General features: G+C 43.0%; 1 protein-coding gene across 2 annotated transcripts; it reads left to right on the top strand.

Annotated features, from left to right (window-relative positions):
- The first annotated feature begins 22 nt into the window (after positions 1–22).
- Positions 23–20310, top strand: EIF3D (eukaryotic translation initiation factor 3 subunit D). Of its 2 annotated transcripts, XM_084809728.1 has the most exons (15): positions 23–123; positions 5591–5724; positions 7123–7168; positions 7860–7996; positions 8461–8546; positions 9030–9102; positions 9248–9360; positions 9919–10051; positions 11261–11408; positions 11648–11778; positions 12005–12090; positions 12550–12679; positions 13161–13303; positions 16320–16600; positions 17323–20310. In XM_084809728.1, exons 2-15 carry the CDS (start codon positions 5602–5604, stop codon positions 17334–17336), a joined length of 1644 nt encoding a protein of 547 aa, XP_084665854.1. In that variant the 5' UTR covers positions 23–123; positions 5591–5601; the 3' UTR covers positions 17337–20310. The 2 variants fall into 2 exon arrangements, with proteins under 2 accessions (XP_084665854.1, XP_084665855.1); XM_084809729.1 differs by lacking the exons at positions 23–123; positions 5591–5724; positions 7123–7168 and adding an exon at positions 7360–7576.
- The last annotated feature ends 47 nt before the right edge of the window (positions 20311–20357 follow it).

Here is a 20357-nt window from a genome sequence, read left to right as displayed (position 1 = left end):
ATGACGCCATCGCCGCGACGCCGGGCCGGAAGTGGGCGCGAGCTGCAAGCCGGTGTGCTTCGGGCGGCTGCGTGGGCCCGCTCGCTCCCCGTGGGCCGAATCCGTCGCCATCGGGGCGTACAGGTGAGAGAGGAGCCTGGATCCGGGCTTGGGGCCTTCCCCAGCGCAGGGACGCCGGCCTCTTTCTCCCTCGGTTCGTGTGGTGTAGTTGCGCCGCGGCTGAACGCGGGGCGTGTCTGGAGGGGCCTTGCCGCCTCTCAGGTGAAGGGGGCCCCCCGCGACCCCGGAATATGGCCCCGCACGTGCACGCTGGGCGCACTCCAGTGGCTGGCCCTGGCCTCATTCGTGGACGCTTTGCCATGTTCAAACATGCATGCCCACGACTGGGGCCTATTTGCTGATTGTCATCTCTGCCAGCGTCACGGTCTGCTTGGGAAAATCCTGTGCTCTAAAGCGCCAAGTATCCCGCATGGTTTTCCCACGAGTAGCCCCTCAAGCCAGACTATTCGTTATGTCAGGGGTCGTTAGCTCTTGTTCCCCCTACACACACACACACACACAGATTCTCTCTCTCTCAAGCTGAACCGTCTAGGAGTAGGAGACAGGACTGGGATACGTTTCTAGCACCGAAAAACAGCTAGAAACGTGACTACGTACTGTAATTAAAATTGTTTAAAAGATCTTGTTCCGTTCTTTAAAAACGCATCAATTTTTTATCCACACCGCCCTGCTGTTACTTAATCTGTAGAGTGGGTGCAGCTGTGTGTTCATCCGTAGAGAACCTGCCATAGGGTAGTAGAAGATGGGACTAAATGGTTTTCGGGATTTTTTTATTTTTAAAAGTCACATTTATGTCCTCCCGTTTTTCTTCCAAGGAACCCAAGGCAGTTTATATGATCCTTCTCCTCTGCCCTTTATCCTCTCAACAACTCTGTGAGGTAGGTTAGGCTGTGAGTCAATGACTGGCCCAAAATGAGCCAGTGAGTTTTATGATCAAGTGGGGACTAGAACCTGGATTTGCCCAGTCCAACACTCTAACCACTTTACTACATTGTTGTTGTTCAGTCATTCAGTCGTGTCCGACTCTTCGTGACCCCATGGACCATAGCACGCCAGGCCTTCCTGTCCTGCGCTCTCTCCCGGAGCGTGCTCAAATCAAGTTCATATTCATTGCATCCATGATGCTATCTAGCCATCTCATCCTCTGCCGTCCCCTTCTCCTTTTGCCTTCAGTCTTTCCCAGCATCAGGGTCTTTTCCAGGGAGTTTTCGCATTAGGTGGCCAAAATATTGGAGCTTCACCTTCATTATCTGTCCTTCCAATGAGCACTCAGGGTTGATTTCCTTTAGGATGGACTGATTTGACCTCCTTGCAGTCCAGGGCACTCGTAAGAGTCTTCTCCAGCACCACAGTTCGAACGCATCAATTCTTCGGCGCTCAGTCTTCCTTATAGTCCAGCTCTCACAGCCATACATTACTACTGGGAAAACCATAGCTTTGATTAGACGGACCTTTGTCGGCAAGGTGATGTCTCTGCTTCTTACTATGCTGTCTAGGTTGGCCATAGCTTTCCTCCCAAGGAGCAAGCGTCTTTTAATTTCATGGCTACAGTCACCGTCTGCGGTGATCTTGGAGCCCAAGAAAGTAAAATCTGTCACTGCTTCCATTTCTTCCCCTTCTATATGCCAGGAAGTGATGGGGCCAGATGCCATGATCTTAGTTTTGTTAATGTTGAGTTTCAAACCAGCTTTTGCACTCTCCACTTTCACCCTCAACAAGAGGCTCTTGAGATCCTCTTCGCTTTCTGCCATTAGGGTGGTATCGTCTGCATATCGGAGGTTGTTGATAATTCTCCCAGCAATCTTAATTCCGACCTCTGATTCATCCAACCCGGCATTTCTCATGATGTACTCTGCATATAAGTTAAATAAGCAGTGTGACAATATGCAGCCTTGTCGTACTCCTTTCCCAATTTTGAACCAATCGGTTGTTCCATGTCTGGTTCTGACTGTTGCTTCTTGACCCTCGTACAGGTTTCTCAGGAGACAGGTAAGGTGGTCTGGTACTCCCATCCCTTTCAGAATTTGCCACAGTTTGTTGTGATCCACACAATCAAAGGCTTTAGCGTAGTCAATGAAGCAGAAATAGACGTTTTTCTGGAATTCTCTTGCTTTCTCCATGATGCAGCGAATGTTGGCGATTTGATCTCTAGTTCCTCTGCCTCTTCTAAACCCAGCTTGTACTTCCGGTAGTTCTCGGTTCACATACTGCTGAAGCCTAGCTTGTAGGATTTTGAGCATCACCTTGCTGGCATGTGAAATGAGCGCAACTGTGCGGTAGTTTGAACACTCTTTGGCGTTGCCCTTCTTTGGAATTGGAATGTAAACTGACCTTTTCCAGTCTTGTGGCCACTGTTGAGTGTTCCAGATTTGTTGGCATATTGAATGCAGCACTTTAACAGCATCATCTTTTAGGATTTTAAATAGCTCGGCTGGAATACTGTCATCTCCGCTAGCTTTGTTGTTACTAATGCTTCCTAAGGCCCACTTGACTTCACTCTCTAGGATGTCCGGCTCAAGTTCAGTGACCGCACTATCATGGCTATCAGGGACATTCAGATCTTTCCTGTATAGTTCTTCTGTGTATTCTTGCCACCTCTTCTTAATCTCATCTGCTTCTGTTAGGTCCCTGCCTTCTTTGTCCTTTATCATGCCCGTCTTTGCACAAAACGTTCCCTTGAGATCTCCAATTTTCTTGAAGAGATCTCTAGTCTTTCCCATTCTGTTGTTTTCCTCGATTTCTTTGCATTGTTCATTTAAGAAGGCCTTCTTGTCTCTCCTTGCTATTCTCTGGAACTCTGCATTCAGTTGGGTATATCTTCCCCTTTCTCCCTTGCTTTTCGCTTCCCTTCTTTTGTGAGCTACTTGTAAAGCCTCATCAGACAGCCACTTTGCTTTCTTGCATTTCTTTTTCTTTGGGATGGATTGAGTTGCTGCCTCCTGAACAATGTTACGGACCTCCGTCCATAGTTCCTCAGGCACTCTGTCTATCAGGTCTAATCCCTGAAATCTATTCCTCACCTCCACTGTATATTCATCAGGGATATGCTTTAGGTCATACCTGAACGGTTTAGTGGTTTTCCCGACGTTCTTCAATTTCAGCCGAAATTTTGCAGGAAGCAGCTCATGATCTGAGCCACAGTCAGCTCCAGGTCTTGTTTTTACTGACTGTATGGAGCTTCTCCATCTTTGGCTGCAAAGGACATAATCAATCTGATTTCGATATTGACCATCTGGTGACGTCCATGTGTAGAGTCGCCTCTTGTGCTGTTGGAAAAGAGTGTTTGCTATGATCAGCATGTTCTCTTGGCAAAACTCTATTAGCTTTTGTCCTGCTTCATTTTGTACACCAAGGCCATGCCTGCCTGTTATCCCGGTGATTTCTTGACTTCCTACTTTAGCATTCCAATCCCCTATGATGAAGAGGACATCTTTTTTTGGTGTGAGTTCTAGAAGGTGTTGTAGGTCTTCATAGAACCGATCAACCTCAGCTTCTTCAGCATCAGTGGTTGGGGCAAAGACTTGAATTACTGTGATGTTGAATGGTTTGCCTTGGATTCGTACTGAGATCATTCTGTTGTTTTTGAGATTGTACCCCAGTACTGCTTTTCCCACCCTTTTGTTGACTATGAGTGCTACTCCATTTCTTCTAAGGGATTCTTGCCCACAATAGTAGATATGATGGTCACCTGAATTAAATTCGCCCATGCCTGTCCATTTTAGTTCGCTGATTCCCAAGATGTCGATGTTCAATCTTGCCATCTCATGTTTGACCACCTCCAGCTTACCTTGATTCATTGATCTGACATTCCAGGTTCCTAAACAATATTGTTCTTTACAGCATCGGACTTTCTTTTCACCACCAGACACATCCACAGCTGAGTGTCCTTTCGGGTTTGGCCCAGCCGCTTCACTCTTTCTGGCGCTACTTGGAAATACCCTCTGCTCTTCCCCAGTAGCATATTGGACACCTTCCGACCTGAGGGGCTCATCTTCCGGCGTCATATCTTTTAGCCTTGTGATACGTTCCATGGGGTTTTCTTGGCAAGAATACTGGAGTGGGTTGCCATTTCCTTCTCCAGAAGGGACCAATTACTACATTGGTCCTCCTTATTAGCTGAGCCTTGTAAATAAGCCCAAAGTTACTCACCTGCCTCCCCCACAAATTACAAGCCTGCGGGTGCTGACAGAAGAGGGACTGAGAGCTCTGTGTCTCCTCCACCAAGCCACTCAGTCACCTGCATGGAATTCTGTGCGTTCCTGGTAGTTAATGGGTGCAAGGCTAGTGCATAAATAAAGAGTAGCCTTTAAATACAGGGCATCAGCATCTGAAAGAAGGACATAGAATGTGGGAAGTTGAGAGAGAGAGAACATTTTCTATAAGTTAAAGTACTAACTTGCATGGAATCATAGCAGCTGCTCAGCCTCTAGGCAAAAGCTTATCGTTAGCTGTTCTATAGCTAATTGCAGCGAATCCTAAATTCTCTGTTCTTATGCTTGAAGATGGAAAAAATGATTGGATCCCACAAACTAATTATGCCTAATATACTTGGATACAATACAACAGGGGGAGATCTTTTAAGGAGAGCAGTTGGGAATTAAGAGCTCTCTAATGTATGATACTGGGTTTGTTGTCTCTCTGATATGTATTCAGATTTTGTTTATGGACTCGGCAATGTATCCCTGATCATACAAATGTTCTTGGTTTCATAGATTTGTGGACTCCAGGTATTTCAGATACTGACCCATAGCCCATTAATAGAGTTTTACTAGAAGAAAGTTTATGACACATAAAGTTCACTACTGCATCTCTGGCATCATCCATTATTGTAGAGCAGGGGAAAAAGGAATGTTCAGCATCAAGGGCATACTGGAAGCACCAGGAGCTGCAGGAATAAGGCATTCTTTTCATGTTTTCAGCTAACCCTGAAGTTAACTTGTACCCATTGATTAACCAAGAGTGAAATTAAAAGGCATGTTTCTTCTAGGTTCTGCCCAACTGGCTTGGTAGTGAATACTTTAAATGCTGAAAATGAGATATCAGCTTAAAGTCATGTTGTCAAATCATGAATCTTTAAGAATTAGTTTTGGAGTCTTTTTATTTGGCCCCTGGCTTGTGGCACACTACCATTTCCAAGATGTTCTTCAGCGCAATGAGGGCTAGAAACCTGTTGCTTTGAATTAAAGCTGAGATTCCTTGGAATCCAAAATGTGATTGCAGACTACCTCAAGAATTGCTGCCCTACCTCAAGAATTGCATTTTCTGTATAAGGAGCTAATGGAATACTCCCATTTTCTGTTCTTCATTTCTTCATTCTGTGTGTGTGTGTGTGAAGTCATTTTAAGGATATGAGTATGAAGATTTAAGGTCTGACCATTTCCTTAAAGGTCTTTGCTACAGTGTGACTACTACTTTTGAATCTTGCTCCGCTAAATCCAAGTACTGGCTACTATTTGACAACCATTTGAGTAAGCATCATTGTTGTATAGTTACCTGATATGCATACTGTCTCCCACCATTTCCTCACTAGAATTATAGAAGATGGCAAGGTTCATGACACCTGTGATCCAGGACAATCCCTCAGGCTGGGGTCCATGTGCTGTTCCTGAGCAGTTCAAAGATATGCCTTATCAGCCTTTCAGCAAAGGAGATCGGCTAGGCAAGGTATTTCTGAACGTCACCTTGCACAAAAGTGCCTGTTAACTGATTTTAACACATTGTCTATTTGCAGCCTGTGCCTTCCCTTTCAAAGCCCTGTGTAACACCTTTCTGTTCAAGGCCCTGCTCTTGGCAGCTCTTATCATGTGCTTCAGGCGTCCATGCTTCAGTTCCTGCAGTGCTACTCACAGGGCAAAGACTGACTGAAATTGACTCAAGCCACATTACTGCATTTAAGGAGTGAATTGTGGAATATGAATTGTCATTTTTAAATTGGTTTTTGTTGCTAATCTGGCTTTGCAAAACTTACAGCAGAGATGGGCAGCTCATCTCAGCCTTGGATTGTGTCAGTTGACACTGCATTGGCCTGCACCCTATGCAGCCATTTACCAGCTTGCACGTAGGGCAAAAGAGGGGAGGGGAACATGGGTGTGCACATAAGCACCTCCCCAATGATACCACGTATCCAGCTACTGGTTAGACCTTGGTGCACTGAACACGGAAGTCTGTAAAGGGCTCTGTAAGTGTTTCAGCCAAACACACAAAGCTCCCATGATCAAAAACCCAGATAAAACAGGGTTTGCAATCATGGAATCCCTGTGTGTTCGGCTGAGTGCGCTTACAGAGCCCTTGACAGAACTTCACACTCAACAGGTGAAAGTTTAACTCCTGGCCAGGCACATGGGGAATGTTGGGGCAGAATTTATATTTGCACCCACTTCCCCCTCCGCACTTTTACCCTACACTTGAGCGGACGAATACCTGCATAGGGCTCTGATTAAACAAAGAATCTGCACATTGAATCACCAGCAAGCTCTGACCCAATGAATTTAATCATGTAGGATGATATTTTGGCATACACTAGAAGACAGGACCTGAGGAAAACTTCAGCCAATATTGACTTAAGATACATTTAGTTTCCTACCCCTTTCAGACATTACGGCAATGTGAGTGGTGGTGCGCATGTTACTTGCTATGCGGGGTTCACAGAATATTCTCATAATGGGTTCCCAGCCCTCAAATGTAACATGTATACGTGGATTGCTGCCATCGCATGGAGTGTCTCTGTGCTTCTTCTGGCTGCCTGCCAGTCACCAGGACTGTTTAGCAAGGACATGGGAAACTCAAATATGAATCCAGCAATTTGCACAATAAGCAGTTCCACTGTTTGCTAAAACTAGCTTGGGGTTGGCAGAGGAATGCCACTGGGCAGCATCCCCTTGGCAGAATAACACACGCGTTCATCTGACTTCCATCAGAGAAAAAGCTTGATGTTGAGATTCTGACTGCGAACTGAAACTCAGCTGGATTGAGAGGCAGTTTTAGGCACTCTGCTAAAAATCCTCCCAATGGGCTTGTCACATACATTAGCTCAACCCTTTTTACTATTTTTATTTTAACTAGGTTGCAGACTGGACAGGAGCTACTTACCAGGATAAGCGATACACAAGTAAGTAAGATGTGATTGCTCTCGTTTGACATAGTTTGTTGGGAAGATCACGTTGTAATAGGCGGTCTGATGAGCATGTGATGCAGAGATGGCATTGAGTCTGTTGGCTAAAGGGACTTCTTGATTGGCTTAGGGCAGATTGCTCTCTTTGACCACTATCTATAAAGCAGGAATATGACTGTCCTTCTGCCGAGGCTTCCAGCAGAGGTACCCTATGGTTCCTCCTGCTCCATCATTACAGGACAAAATGGCATTAAATAAACCCTTTTCTGCAATCCTGCCCTTCTCCTCAAATGCTTACAACAGTAACACTGGATCTTCATAAGCAAGTTTCGGCTGTCTGAATCAAATAGTGGTATTGGGATTCAGTCATGCAAACACTAGTGAAGTCCTATAACTATGCTTCAGGTAAGCAAGAAATTAGGGCACATCACATCTCTGCACTGATCACAGCAGAAGTGGCGCTTCCTTTACTTTCTTGGGCTTTAAAAGAGGAAGCCTCCTTCATTTTGTTAAGATGTTATTTAAAAAGGGCACATTTGTATTACGTCTCTTGTTCTTAGCCGCTAACACAAAGATTATTCTCCTACAGCTCCTGTTTGTAAGCACAGGAAGACCATTCCAGTCCTGGGTCTTCTAGGAAATCACAGTCTTGAGCACTAAGGTGATAAGAGGCCATTGTGTTTTCCAGATAAATATTCCTCCCAGTTTGGTGGAGGAAGCCAGTATGCTTATTTCCATGAGGAGGATGAGGCCAGTTTCCAGCTGGTGGACACAGCACGGACACAAAAGACTGCGTACCAGAGGAACCGCATGAGGTTTGCACAGGTATGATGTGGTCTTGTTGAGGAGCTTAGATTTGAGCCCAAGAGCTAGTTATCTGTATATCTCTAGTTATGCAGTGAGGATATATACAGGAAGCTCCTTACCCTTAACAGACAGTCTTGCTGGGATTCATAGAAGATTTTTTTTTACCCCCTCTAATTAAGAACTGCCTTTTCAAACAAGCTGTTGCAAAATTGAGTCTGCCTATGTTTGCTCGTTTGTGGTTGATGGGGTTATTAATGTATAGCTGCTGTGTAATGATTTATTTTCCCTTCAGGTTTTTGTTTTGTGAATCATTACTTCATTATGCTTGCCAGCAACACTTAGTGGTGCTTTTGGCTGCATATCCCATGCATTGCAGTGAATACTGGGCAGAAATCCCTTGCAGGGCTGCCCTTGCACTCCAAGGAGTAATTCCTCAATGGATTGTGCCACGCTCTCTTATTGACATGAGTTTCTTCTTTCAGAGGAACCTTCGGAGAGACAAGGACCGCCGGAACATCCTTCAGTTCAACATGCAGACGTTGCCTAAAAGTGCCAAACAAAAGGAGAGGTACGTTTCTGCTGTCTGTGGGAAAATATTCAGTTTTGTTATTGTCCAGAAAAGCTAGTTTAAACAAATTGACTTCCCTGAAAAAGCAAATGAGTAGCTAAACAGTTTGCTGAGCTGTCCTGTGAGATATTCTGAATTCATATTACTGCTGAATGGTTTATGATATGGTTCCAAAACCAGGCCAAGGGCTAGAAATACTTTATTTGTATTTGAAATAATTGTATTTGTATGTATTAAATATTGTAAGTAAACTAAATTAAATAATCTAATAACAAATGTTTTATTTGTATTTGTTAAATTTGTATTCCTCCTTTCCACCAACTGGTACTCTAGTCTTGGAAACCATGTTGATTAAAGTTTTTCATTGTTGAATGAAGTGATACTTTGCCTCAGGCAACTCTGGGGACCCCAGAAGATCAGCAAATGTCCGTAGTAGTTAGAAGCTTTTATCTTGGTGGGGTTATTGTTCTTCTGTCACTTCAGAGATAGACTGCGTCTGCAAAAGAAGTTTCAAAAGCAATTTGGAGTGAGACAGAAATGGGACCAAAAATCTCAGGTAAAGTAAACTGCTTTCTAACCAGGTGGGATTTATTGGGCTTAAATTATTCCACTTTCAGCTGTTGCTGCTCCCACGTCAAATGCTGATATGTTGTTTCTTCCCTTTCTTCTGTCTGCCTGTACTTCCTCGGTCTGCACAACAGAAACCTCGCGACTCCTCTGTGGAAGTTCGCAGTGACTGGGAGGTGAAGGAGGAGATGGATTTTCCTAGGTTGATGAAGATGAGATATTTGGAGGTGTCAGAACCTCAGGACATGTAAGTCTTAGAGACAGCTGAAGATTTGAGATCATTTCTGTGTGGCCTGTGCCATTTCTGACGTGCCCCACAACCCTTTAACTAATGTGCCTGTGTCCTAACCAGGATGCAAATTATGATTTATGTCTGGGTGCCCTTAACTAGAATCAACAGCAGTCACTTCTCTTTCCAGACAATATAATTTTGCTGTATGTTCTGACTAACATCTGGACATAAAATGGGTTTTGGTTAATTTTACCAGGATATGAACAGGAAGGACATGACTGGATGTTAGGAACTGGAGCTCATTGGTTAATCCAGTTTTTGTGGCTGGTATATAGATGGCCCTCCATTCTCTAAAATGTGGCTTTGCTGCTTAGAGGTTGAAGCTAGTCCTCCACTCTGGTTTAGTCAATTCAAGCCAGAGGAGAGGCAAATAAACCTTTAGCCTTCAGGGTGCCATTGAATCTTAATAGTGATGCATGTATATTCCTGGATAGGTTACTTTTATCCCTCATCGTTGTCCCATGACTATTCTAGAGAGAACATTTCATGATCATCCATTCTTTGTACCTGCAGAGAGTGCTGTGGGGCCTTGGAATACTATGATAAAGCCTTTGACCGCGTCACCACAAGAAATGAAAAGACCCTTCGTAGCATCAAGCGCATCTTCCATACCGTGACTACCACTGATGATCCAGTCATCCGCAAGGTATAATATCCAGTCTGCTTCTTCAGTTTGTCCTGATGTCATTGGGTCCCCAGTTAAAGTGCCGTCTGGATCTCCAGCCGGCACAGCAGTTGAGGAGCCTGCCATGTGGGCTTTTCCTAGCTGGGTGTAGTGAAGCCCACTGAGGCACCAAATGGACTCAGCTGGCTTTGTTCCTCTGAGGGGGTGGGACTTTCTCTGAGGCCCATCAGGCCAAATGGGCTTGCCTGATGGACCAAATTTGGTCCATGGGCCAGAGGTTCCCCATTCCTGCCTTATAGACTAGTTGTCTATCGTTATGATGCTTTGGTTTAAAAAGAGAATGTTCAGTGCCTTGTACTTCAGAGAACATGAACGTTATGCCCATAACAGAACATGTTGTACTGTGCATGGCAAGTCTGATCTAATAAAATGTCTCTTGGTAGGCCTACAATGAGAAATTGCAACCAGGCATATTAGACTAGAGAAGAGTGTGTGTCCTGTTGACAGTGCAAAAGGCACAGAAAGTGATGTTTGTGGCTTGGATGCACAGTGGAATTCCCTCCCCCAGAGACTCACTAAAGCAGAAGTTAGAGCATCATCCAAAAGTGTGGTAGAACATTTCTATTTGAACTAGTTCTTAGTGGTGAGGGTTTTCATATTTATTGGGTTTGGATGCTGGGGAGAATGGATTGTATGCATTACAGTGAGAGTTCTCAGGGTTTACATGTCTTGTAATTTTTTATGCGCCTTGGTGTTATGGTGGCATAAAAGTCAAGCTAAATAATAGATTAAGCAGTTGGCAGTTTATCTATTTCCTGTGCTTTTACCCAGCTTGCCAACCAAAGTTCTCAAAGAGACTTGGGAGAGGAATGGGTTTTGGAACAATGATGGAATTGAAGGGTAGGAGTGCAAATCTCATCCGTGCTTTTGTTAGAGAAAATTATTAGTATTCAAGCGGACTCCTCTGTCTCTGTTCTCTTGGGTTTTACTTTCTGGGAAACAGGGTGCATGGGCCATTCCTAATCTAGGAAATAGGAGCTTCGTTATGTTTTCAGTAATACATGCAGATACTTGCTTGTTGAGCAGATAATGCTACAGATAACAATAAAGATAATTATTGAGCAGATAATGCTACAGATTTAACTTCGGAGGGCCATTTAGCCCATCCATTTTGTTTGTGTTTGGGCAACAATTTCTGCTCTCATCCCCATGACTTTTCTCTGTTCATAGCTGGCCAAGACTCAAGGGAATGTATTTGCTACCGATGCCATCCTAGCTACTCTCATGTCTTGCACCCGTTCTGTGTATTCCTGGGACATCATTGTCCAAAGAGTGGGATCCAAGCTCTTCTTTGACAAGAGAGACAACTCTGACTTTGGTGAGTCTTTTCCTATATGCCGTACAGAAGAACAGGGCGACAGGCAGTGGCTGGGAATTTTTCAGTTTTGTAATTCCTCCCTATCTAAGGGAAAACAATCTATGCAGCGAGCAGTGCCTGTGAAAACTGAAACTGTTTCAGTGTTTGAGACATATTGCCATAGTGCTGGCCAGTTTCAGTGTCCCTGGGGTGAGATAAGGAACTTCCTTATCACTGTTTCTGCTTGGCTGGATCCTCAGATCTCCTGACAGTGAGTGAGACTGCTAATGAACCACCACAGGATGAGGGCAATTCCTTCAATTCACCCCGCAACCTTGCTATGGAAGCCACCTACATCAACCACAACTTCTCTCAGCAGTGCCTGAGAATGGTAAGGGCAAAAGAGGCAATGGACTTAGCTGGTGGGGAAACATGTTGCTAGTCATCATGACAGCACATCTAAGCCACATTGACAAGATTGGGCGGGAGGGGTTGGTGAAGAGAAGGTGGCTAGCAAAGCTGGGCGCTTGGAAGGCTTCTTGTCTGAGGCAACCACACCCCTCCTGACCATGTTACCTGATGCCATTGGTAAAGTTTTTGCCTGACTTCTTTTACAGGGGAAAGAAAAATACACATTTCCCAATCCGAACCCATTTGTGGAAGATGATATGGATAAGAATGAGGTGGCTTCTGTTGCTTACCGGTACGTTGTTGCTTCTAGCACATAGACAGATCTTGGGTGTCCACTAGGCCTGTGACCAATTCAGAAGTCCGAAGCATGGCAGCTATTTCATGTATTATCTGCCATTCTGCGTCGCAGACCTAAGGAAAAGGACTCACTGAGGGGTGATGTATGGAACTTGCCTATGGTGCCCCTAGTGGTCATGTGAGATATTGCATGGGAAGAAGCCCTCAGCCAGTAAAATGCAACTCAGTGCATTTCGGTGGGATTCTTGAACTCTGCCTGTCATACTATAGATACCCCACATCCACCCTGTCCCTTTTCTCATTTGCAAAAAGTGGAAGGGGTAGATGAGTGGCTGGCTTGTACAGGGAGAGCAGGGTAAGAGGATTGAGCCCAGTACACTGTTGTCATGATATTTGGGTTATGCTTGAACGAATCAGTAATGGTAGGGTTGCTGACTAGCATTTTTGGTTGTAGATACCGAAGGTGGAAGCTTGGAGATGACATAGATCTGATAGTACGCTGTGAACATGATGGAGTGATGACTGGAGCCAATGGAGAAGTATCGTTCATCAACATTAAAACACTGAATGAATGGGATTCAAGGGTAAGGAAGATCAAATAACAGTGTTTAAATCTTTGTACCTTGTTTGCTGATATGTTAGAGAAAATGCAGAACCAATTCACGTGCATGCTATGTCACTGTCTCAATCAGAAGAACATTACATAGAATCTTTTGGGTGCACGCTGTTTGTTGGTGCTTTTCAGTCTTTTGAGTTTAGCTTACTTGGATTACCTGTGATAACCTGTGGATTTCCTCTCCCAGTCCCATTTGATGCAAGGGGATCAATTAAAGCACTGGTTTCTCTTTTCCTTGTCAGTGATGGAGGAAGATCCCCAGATCCTAACTAATTGAACTCCTCTCATATTTGGTATGAACCTGGGATCTTCCTTTCCAGCATTGCAAGCCATTGTGAAACAAGTACAGTGGCATGAAATCTTCAGCTTTGTGACCAGATCTTACATTTGCATAGTATGGCATAACTGTTGCTGTGTAAAACTCTTAATTTGCTGACCTGCTTTTCTAGCATTGTAATGGAGTAGACTGGCGTCAGAAACTGGACTCTCAGAGAGGAGCTGTGATTGCCACTGAACTGAAAAACAACAGCTACAAACTTGCCCGTTGGACATGTTGTGCACTGCTGGCTGGATCAGAATATCTTAAACTGGGGTGAGACCAAGTACCAGGATGTGTTTTCTGATGTCGGGGTGTGCAAGAAGAGGGAAGGAAGTCTTTATGAGGGAAACTGGGTCTTCAGGGCTAGGTATGGAATTGCAGCAGGCAGCCTGGAACATTTTTTTCCAAACAAATGGCTAAATTCTAAAACTTGGATTTATTTTATTTGATGAGAGGTAGCAAACCAACAGATCTTCAGGAAGATCTGCATGTGTTTGATGTGCAGTAGTTCAGACCTTCTTTCCTTTGTTCTTTCTTGGTAAGGCTGCCATTTCATGGCAGCTCCTTCAAGCAAGAGAAACATTTTTGGTCATCATTGATCACTCCGTTTGTCACTTCCTTTCCCTTTTTATTTTGATCAAACAGAATTACTATAGCATTGGTTTTAGGATGTCTTGGAGCTTTACTTGGACCCTAATGAAATTGAAGAAGCTATTTGAGCTGTAATTCAGAACTAGAATCTTAGAACTCCCCATTGTCAGTCAAATAATTCATTGCTGATCTGACAGCCTTTATAGCATACATACACACTGGAAATGTTATAAAACAATAATAAAATATATACTAAAAGAGTCCTGTAAAACTGTAGGTAAATTCTTCAAGGGCATCAAATTGTACTTATTCTTATAAAATCCAATCTAATTTTTTCTGTTACGCAAACATATGTTGCCACCTTATAGATCATTGTCTCTTTGTCTCCCTGCCCCATTTTAGACAGTGAATACTGCCAGTGTGTTAATTGGGTCTCACATGTTCTGGAGATTACTTAGCTTTAGTATAATGTATCAGTGGTAATTGAAAACTAGACTCTTACTTTACTTGGAAAAAGCTTGCTCCAGTGACCTTGTGGGAGAGTAATCATCAGATCCTAAGTAAAATAAACTTGACAAACTTATTTTAGAAAGTCACAGCAGACAAACAGTGAACATGCCTGCACTCATGAGGCTAAAGGAAATAGTGTATGAAAAAAGAATGTGGAATGATACAAGCATAAGATTAGATTCATTGATTAAAGCATAAGATTACTAAAATACAGAAATTAATATAAGAAAAAATACAGTGGGAATACAAAATAGCAGCAACATTACCAATCCCTACATTGCACTCCTGATACTCCTTCCTGTGCCACTAATTTAAACGCATTCTAAGTTACAACTGTTTCAACTACATAAAGTTATGGCATAAAAATCAAAAGTAAATATCCACCACTCTCAGATCCCCAATCAGAACTACTCTGGTGGTTTTTAAATAAATAGAAATTGAGTCCAAGTCTCAAAAAGAAGGAAGGAAGGAAGGAAGGAAGGAAGGAAGGAAGGAAGGAAGGAGGGGGAGAGGGAGAGGGAGAGGGAGAGGGAGAGGGAGAGGGAGAGAAAGAAAGAAAGAAAGAAAGAAAGAAAGAAAGAAAGAAAGAAAGATGTTGCCATAAACTTCTATTTTTTTTCTTTATGGCATAAGGATTAAATCAGAAAAGCAGACAAGGAAGAAATAGAAGGAAGGGAGACTAAGAAAAATGGATCTAATTGCTAGAAGAAAAGGAGGGAGAGAGAGAGAGAGAAGGAAACTTTCACAGAACAAACAAAAACCTCTCTGGAGTGGACCTGAGTAAAGTTACAAGAAGATCAGGTCTAGGAAAAACATGTAAAGGTTTAAGTCAAGAGAAAAAGTAGCAGCATTAGTAGTAGTAGACAGCAGGTATTCTTCCTTCTTTTCCCTTGTATTTGTTCTCATAGTACCCCCAACTTTTCTGTACTCTTAATTTATTCCCTCCCTGCTTCCTCATTGGGCATCTTCCCAAATAAAAATGAGTTCTGTTTTCCTCAGCCAGTAAGCAAGAATAATTTATCTTTAACGTCAAGTCCATTACTTAGGCAGTAATTCTTATTTTGTTATCTGGTCTCAGATGGGGAGGACTGGCATAGTCCAGGCATCCGTATCAAAGGGTAGAATTCCAGGCTCCAGCCATAAAGATTACTCAGGCATCAATGCCAAAGGGAGGGTTTGGCGGCATTGCTTCCCTATATCTCATGGCAAAACAGAAGATATAGGGAAGGCCTATTCAGCCCTTAATCAGCTTACCTTGCATTCCAGCACTCAAGGATGAAAAGATCTTAGCTTTTTATTCCAAGTTCAGACAGAGAGAGAAAAGGAACATGGCAGTTCGAACCAAACCTTTGGTTCAGAAGAAATTTAAGGCATTCCTTTTTTCCCCGGGTATACTGCTATCCCCCGCAAAATTGGACGAAGCCAACAGTAAAAACTAACTGCACTGAGCCAGCAAACTTTATTTCTCTAGCTACTTTGGTATGTCATTGGTATAGTTATGTATCTCCCAGGATAAGCACAGCACCGTGATAAGTTTTCAGGCTGCCTTTTTTCCTATATAATGTGTTGCTGCACACACAAACTTGCTCAGGGTGCTGGTAACAACCAGCTGGAAAACTTGGCTGTGTGTCATGATATTGGAGCACAGGTATCTTTCCTTTGCTTTAAATGGTAGTTTGCAGTAGTACAGCTTGGCTCCTTCCTGCACTGTGGGGCAATGTGAGAAGCCCTGGGCCTCAAGGGAGCAAGCCGTGCTGCAACTCCTCCCTTTCCTAGTTCATTTTCATGGTGCCTCAGTATGACTTGTTTTTGTTACAGCAAATCACAGAGCAGGGTTTGTTTATTTTGATCTTCCTTCCATCACTGCTGAATAGATGGGCTGTATTACTTTTGTTGAGCACTAATAATAATACTGTTGAATAGTACCTTCAAGTGTTCAGAGAACTTCACATACATTATCTAGGTGTAATCTTTGCTAGCAACCCTGTAGAGTAAGTCAATGTTATTACCCCTGTCCCAATATTGAGAGGACCAAGGTAGAGAGCGGCTTCCCTAAGCCCACCTAGCGAGTTCTTGGCAAAGGTGAGATTCAAACCAGGGATTTCATGATCAATAGCCATGTCTGTTATCACCCTGCTATAGGCCATGTCATTACATTTCCTGACTCTTGTTTTTCCATCCCCGTCAGGTATGTCTCTCGATACCATGTGAAAGACTCTTCACGCCATGTGATCCTGGGCACACAGCAGTTCAAACCCAACGAATTCGCCAGCCAAATTAATTTAAGCATGGAAAATGCCTGGGGCATCCTGCGGTGTGTTATTGACATCTGCATGAAACTGGATGAGGGCAAGTACCTTATCTTGAAAGACCCCAACAAGCAAGTCATCCGTGTCTACAGCCTGCCTGATGGCACCTTCAGCTCTGATGAAGATGATGATGATGAAGAGGAGGAGGAGGAGGAGGAAGGTAATAAAGCTTCAGGAGCCTGCTAGCTGTGTTAATGCATGACGCTGAGGTTCTAGTCTTGCAAATGCTGTAACTGAAAGGAGCTGTGTGCTCGGAGACTAGTTTCTCTTCCTTTGTTACCCATAATAGCAAACGGATTAAACTATCTATAGGCTGTTACTTGAGGACAGAGTAGTGATATAGTTTAGAGAGAAGTCAAGACCATAGGTATAAAAAAGCAATTAAAATGTTGACCAAGATGGCAACTAACAGTATCAGGCTGCTTGTCAAATAGTATATAGGGCAGAAGTGACAATTTGGACCTGAAGTTCAGTATGGGATCTAGGTAACAGTGGTCCAGTATTTGAGGAATTCTACTACTTTGTGGATATTTACTAGGATCCAGCCATCACTTTTATTTTCTGACTTCAGCTGTACACAGACCTCATTACAGCTTGTCAACTCCTGAAGGTTTGTTTCACAAACATTGGTTGGAGTTCAGAATTAATACTGTTGTGGTTAAAATGTAGATTGTCAGCTGACTGGCTGCAACCTGCTAAAAAGGGCTTTCCGCTATGCAGAAGGCTATTATCTGACTGTACATGAACTAACATTTGGCACTGTAGGAGAAGGAGGCCAAAGATTGTAGCCATGTTTGTTCGTTCTTCAGTGTTATTTTTTTCTTGGTGGCCTATCTTGGGATGGAAAGAAATGCTCTGTTTCAACTTCTCTTTGTGTTGCAGAGGAAGAGAGCTGAACATTGCAGACAGAAGCAGCAGCAACAGCAGCTTGAAGGCACATTCAACTTTTGTATTCTTCAAGGATGGGTCAAAGCTGAATCTGAACCTCATTTGCTTAGACCCTAAGGAATAAAAATAACATCTTAATTAGTTTTTCCTTTTGTCTAATTGCTAATATGTGTAGTGAGATTGACAGTTCTGTTAGAAAATTTAATAAGTCTTGGAAAAAGACACCCTACAATAGAAAAATATTATGGTTATGTGATCAACCCTGTCGATTTTAGGGCTGATGAGCAGCAGAATCAACTGACGTAGCTTTCCCTCTATACTGCAGGTGCGTAATCACATGTTTGAATGCCTCCTTTTGGAGGAAAAGAACTCAATATTGCTAAGGAAGTTAGGCTAGAATCATTCTCTCTACTGTGTGTGTTTTCTGTTGGGGGGGGACCCATGTGGGAGTGGGACACTTAAAAAGAGAATTGACCAGCATTGTCAATTCATTGACAATTCAAAGGTCTGACATTGTGCAGTCTTGGAAAAGCTGTACTACAGGGTTCTTTTGTAGGTGCACAGTGACACTTAATTCTTGAGCAAGTGCAGCTACATTTGTTCGGTCTAGATGTAACTCTTCTCTCTCTCTCTCTCTCACTTGCTCCAAAGCAATATTCCAATAATATCTTTTTAAATTGACCTCTGGATGGCATAAGAAAATCGGGCAAGTATAGGACTGTTGAAAGAAATTTCATTACCCAGTTTGTGGGCTATGATCAGGCTGGAATAACGCAGTGAAAATTATTTTATAAGACTACCTGCACTGAGATCTCATGAATAACACGCTGTCAATGCAAAGAATGATGAATAAGAACCTATTGCTTTTCAGTGGGGTTCACACTAATGCCACTTCAGAAGTAATAATTTACACTGCTGGCAGCTACTTCATGCTTCATACATTTCAGCAGGGATCATGCATATTCCCTTGCCCTCTGAAAGTGGATTCAAAGACTAATATGATGCCTCCCTGTTATAAGAGGCTATTAAAAGCTATTACCATGAGTAGTACTTTAATTGCAGCCATCTGTAATCTTCCATGGCCAAAAGCATGCCTTGGATTGAAGCCATGCACAGGAACCAGCTCCCTGTCAATTAAATGAATGTTTGCTGCAGCACCAGAGGGGCAGTTGCTTGAACCTCTGTATGATGCTCATTAATGGCCTTGGCAAGCAGACCTGGCTAGATGAGGGTACTGCAGGGCTTTCTCTAATCATATTTCAACAACTCCCACATGATTTGCCTCTGCAGCTGCTGCAGAGAAGAGAACGTGTAAGGAGTAGGCTTCTGTAGAAAGAACAGGGAGTTCTTTTGTTGTCAGGAGGTTAGCTACCTGCTGCAGCAGATCCTAGTTCATTACCATCTTTGACCCCTAAAGTGCTTCCCAAAATAATTAGCGGCGATTTCATCTGCCACTCGAGTAACTACGCTGCCTTTTTAGCAATGCATAGCAGTGAGGCAATGCACCAGTGGTTGGTGTAACCCTTCCTTGCAGTTTTAGTGGCAAGGGAAGCTGGTATTGTTCACCTCTTAGTGAACTTCAATACTCAATGTTTACTTTGGAGTAAGCCTCATTAAACAGTGGGACTGACTTCTGAGTAAATTTGCATAGGAGCACCAACTACGTTGATGAAATGTTGGGACTGTCCAATGTAAGTGTGCAATACAATAACTGAAGCAGTAGGCTATTTTATTGCCCTTTTTCTTCAGATGGACCTTAGCCTGCGTTCAATTTACACTGGAAGTGAACCTTACCACACTCTGAGTGTAAATACTTTCTACTGATTTGTAGCCTAATTATGCGTGTTGTGCAGAAGCAAGCCTAACTGGGTTCAATAGTTTTGCTTCCATTTAGATCTGTATAGGATTACAGCCTTTGTATGCAAAAAATAATTGGGGTTGTCTACATCGAACTGAACTGTCCCAAATGGCTGACTGAACCTTATGCCTAGAAGATGAGCACAGCTACTTTATGCTGCAAGTGTAAGTAACAGCAGCCTAGATTACTGTGATGCAGAACCTGTTTGAAGGTGGGACACTTTGGGAGGCTCAAGTCTATACAAGGTAACAGTTAAATGGAATAAGTTCAGAAAAATGAGGTTGACAACAGAAAACTCTAGTCAAGACTAATTGGTAATAGATACTGTGGCAATGCATAATAAGAAAAGTTCCAAAATCCATAAACCTTTATTAAGCCAACTCAAAGGTCACAAAAATGTGCAAGCTTTTGTGATCTCCAGATCTCTTCCAACAGACAAAAAGGATGTTCTCAAGATGTCTGCATGGTCAGTAAAAGATATGGAGGTCACAACATTTGAAAGTAACCCTTGATCATATCATCTTAAGATTCTGACCCTGCAGACATCCTGATGACAACATACGGTCAGCCTTTTTCCCCTATCCCCAGGCTCCGCCCTGCTTTTTGTAACATCTTGCCTGACGAGAGATCTTGTTTTGGTAACCATTGAATTGGCCTAATAAAAGAATTACACTAATGGGGGTTTTGGATTTTTTTTTTCTTGTGACCAATACAGCTGCCTTTGTTTTTAATTTGAAATATGTCTCTTCCTACATGTAGGGTTGCTGCTTTTTTTTTTTCCACAGGATTTCTGTGCCATTAAACAGCTGCCTCATATGCAGAAATTGATTTTTTTCACAAGAAATCAAATGCAGCCAAAAAACCAAACAACTCCCCCACAGTAAGCGATTCACACAACTAAAGCTTAAAACAAATAGGGTAGAATACGATTTACTTGCAATAAGGTGCTTTTATTCAGACAGGCATTTGGAGTGAAAGCAGACTTTTTTGCCAAAATAGGCTTTAACTTCTGGGTGCTGTTTATGTTTTAACTGTAACTTTGCATTATTAGCTGGCTTGAGACCTATTTGTAGTGGGAAGACAGGATATAAATCAATCAATAAATATATTGCTCAGTAATTGAAGTTACCTGGGTCACTTACAGGTGTGTGTGTGTGTGTGTACACACGTA

This window comes from Heloderma suspectum, chromosome 7, assembly GCF_057233095.1.
Source record: "Heloderma suspectum isolate Gila_16-S chromosome 7, 16-S_ref, whole genome shotgun sequence".
Taxonomy (NCBI): domain Eukaryota; kingdom Metazoa; phylum Chordata; class Lepidosauria; order Squamata; family Helodermatidae; genus Heloderma; species Heloderma suspectum.
Note: the sequence above shows the minus strand (reverse complement) of the source record. Positions and strands in the feature narration are given on the sequence as shown.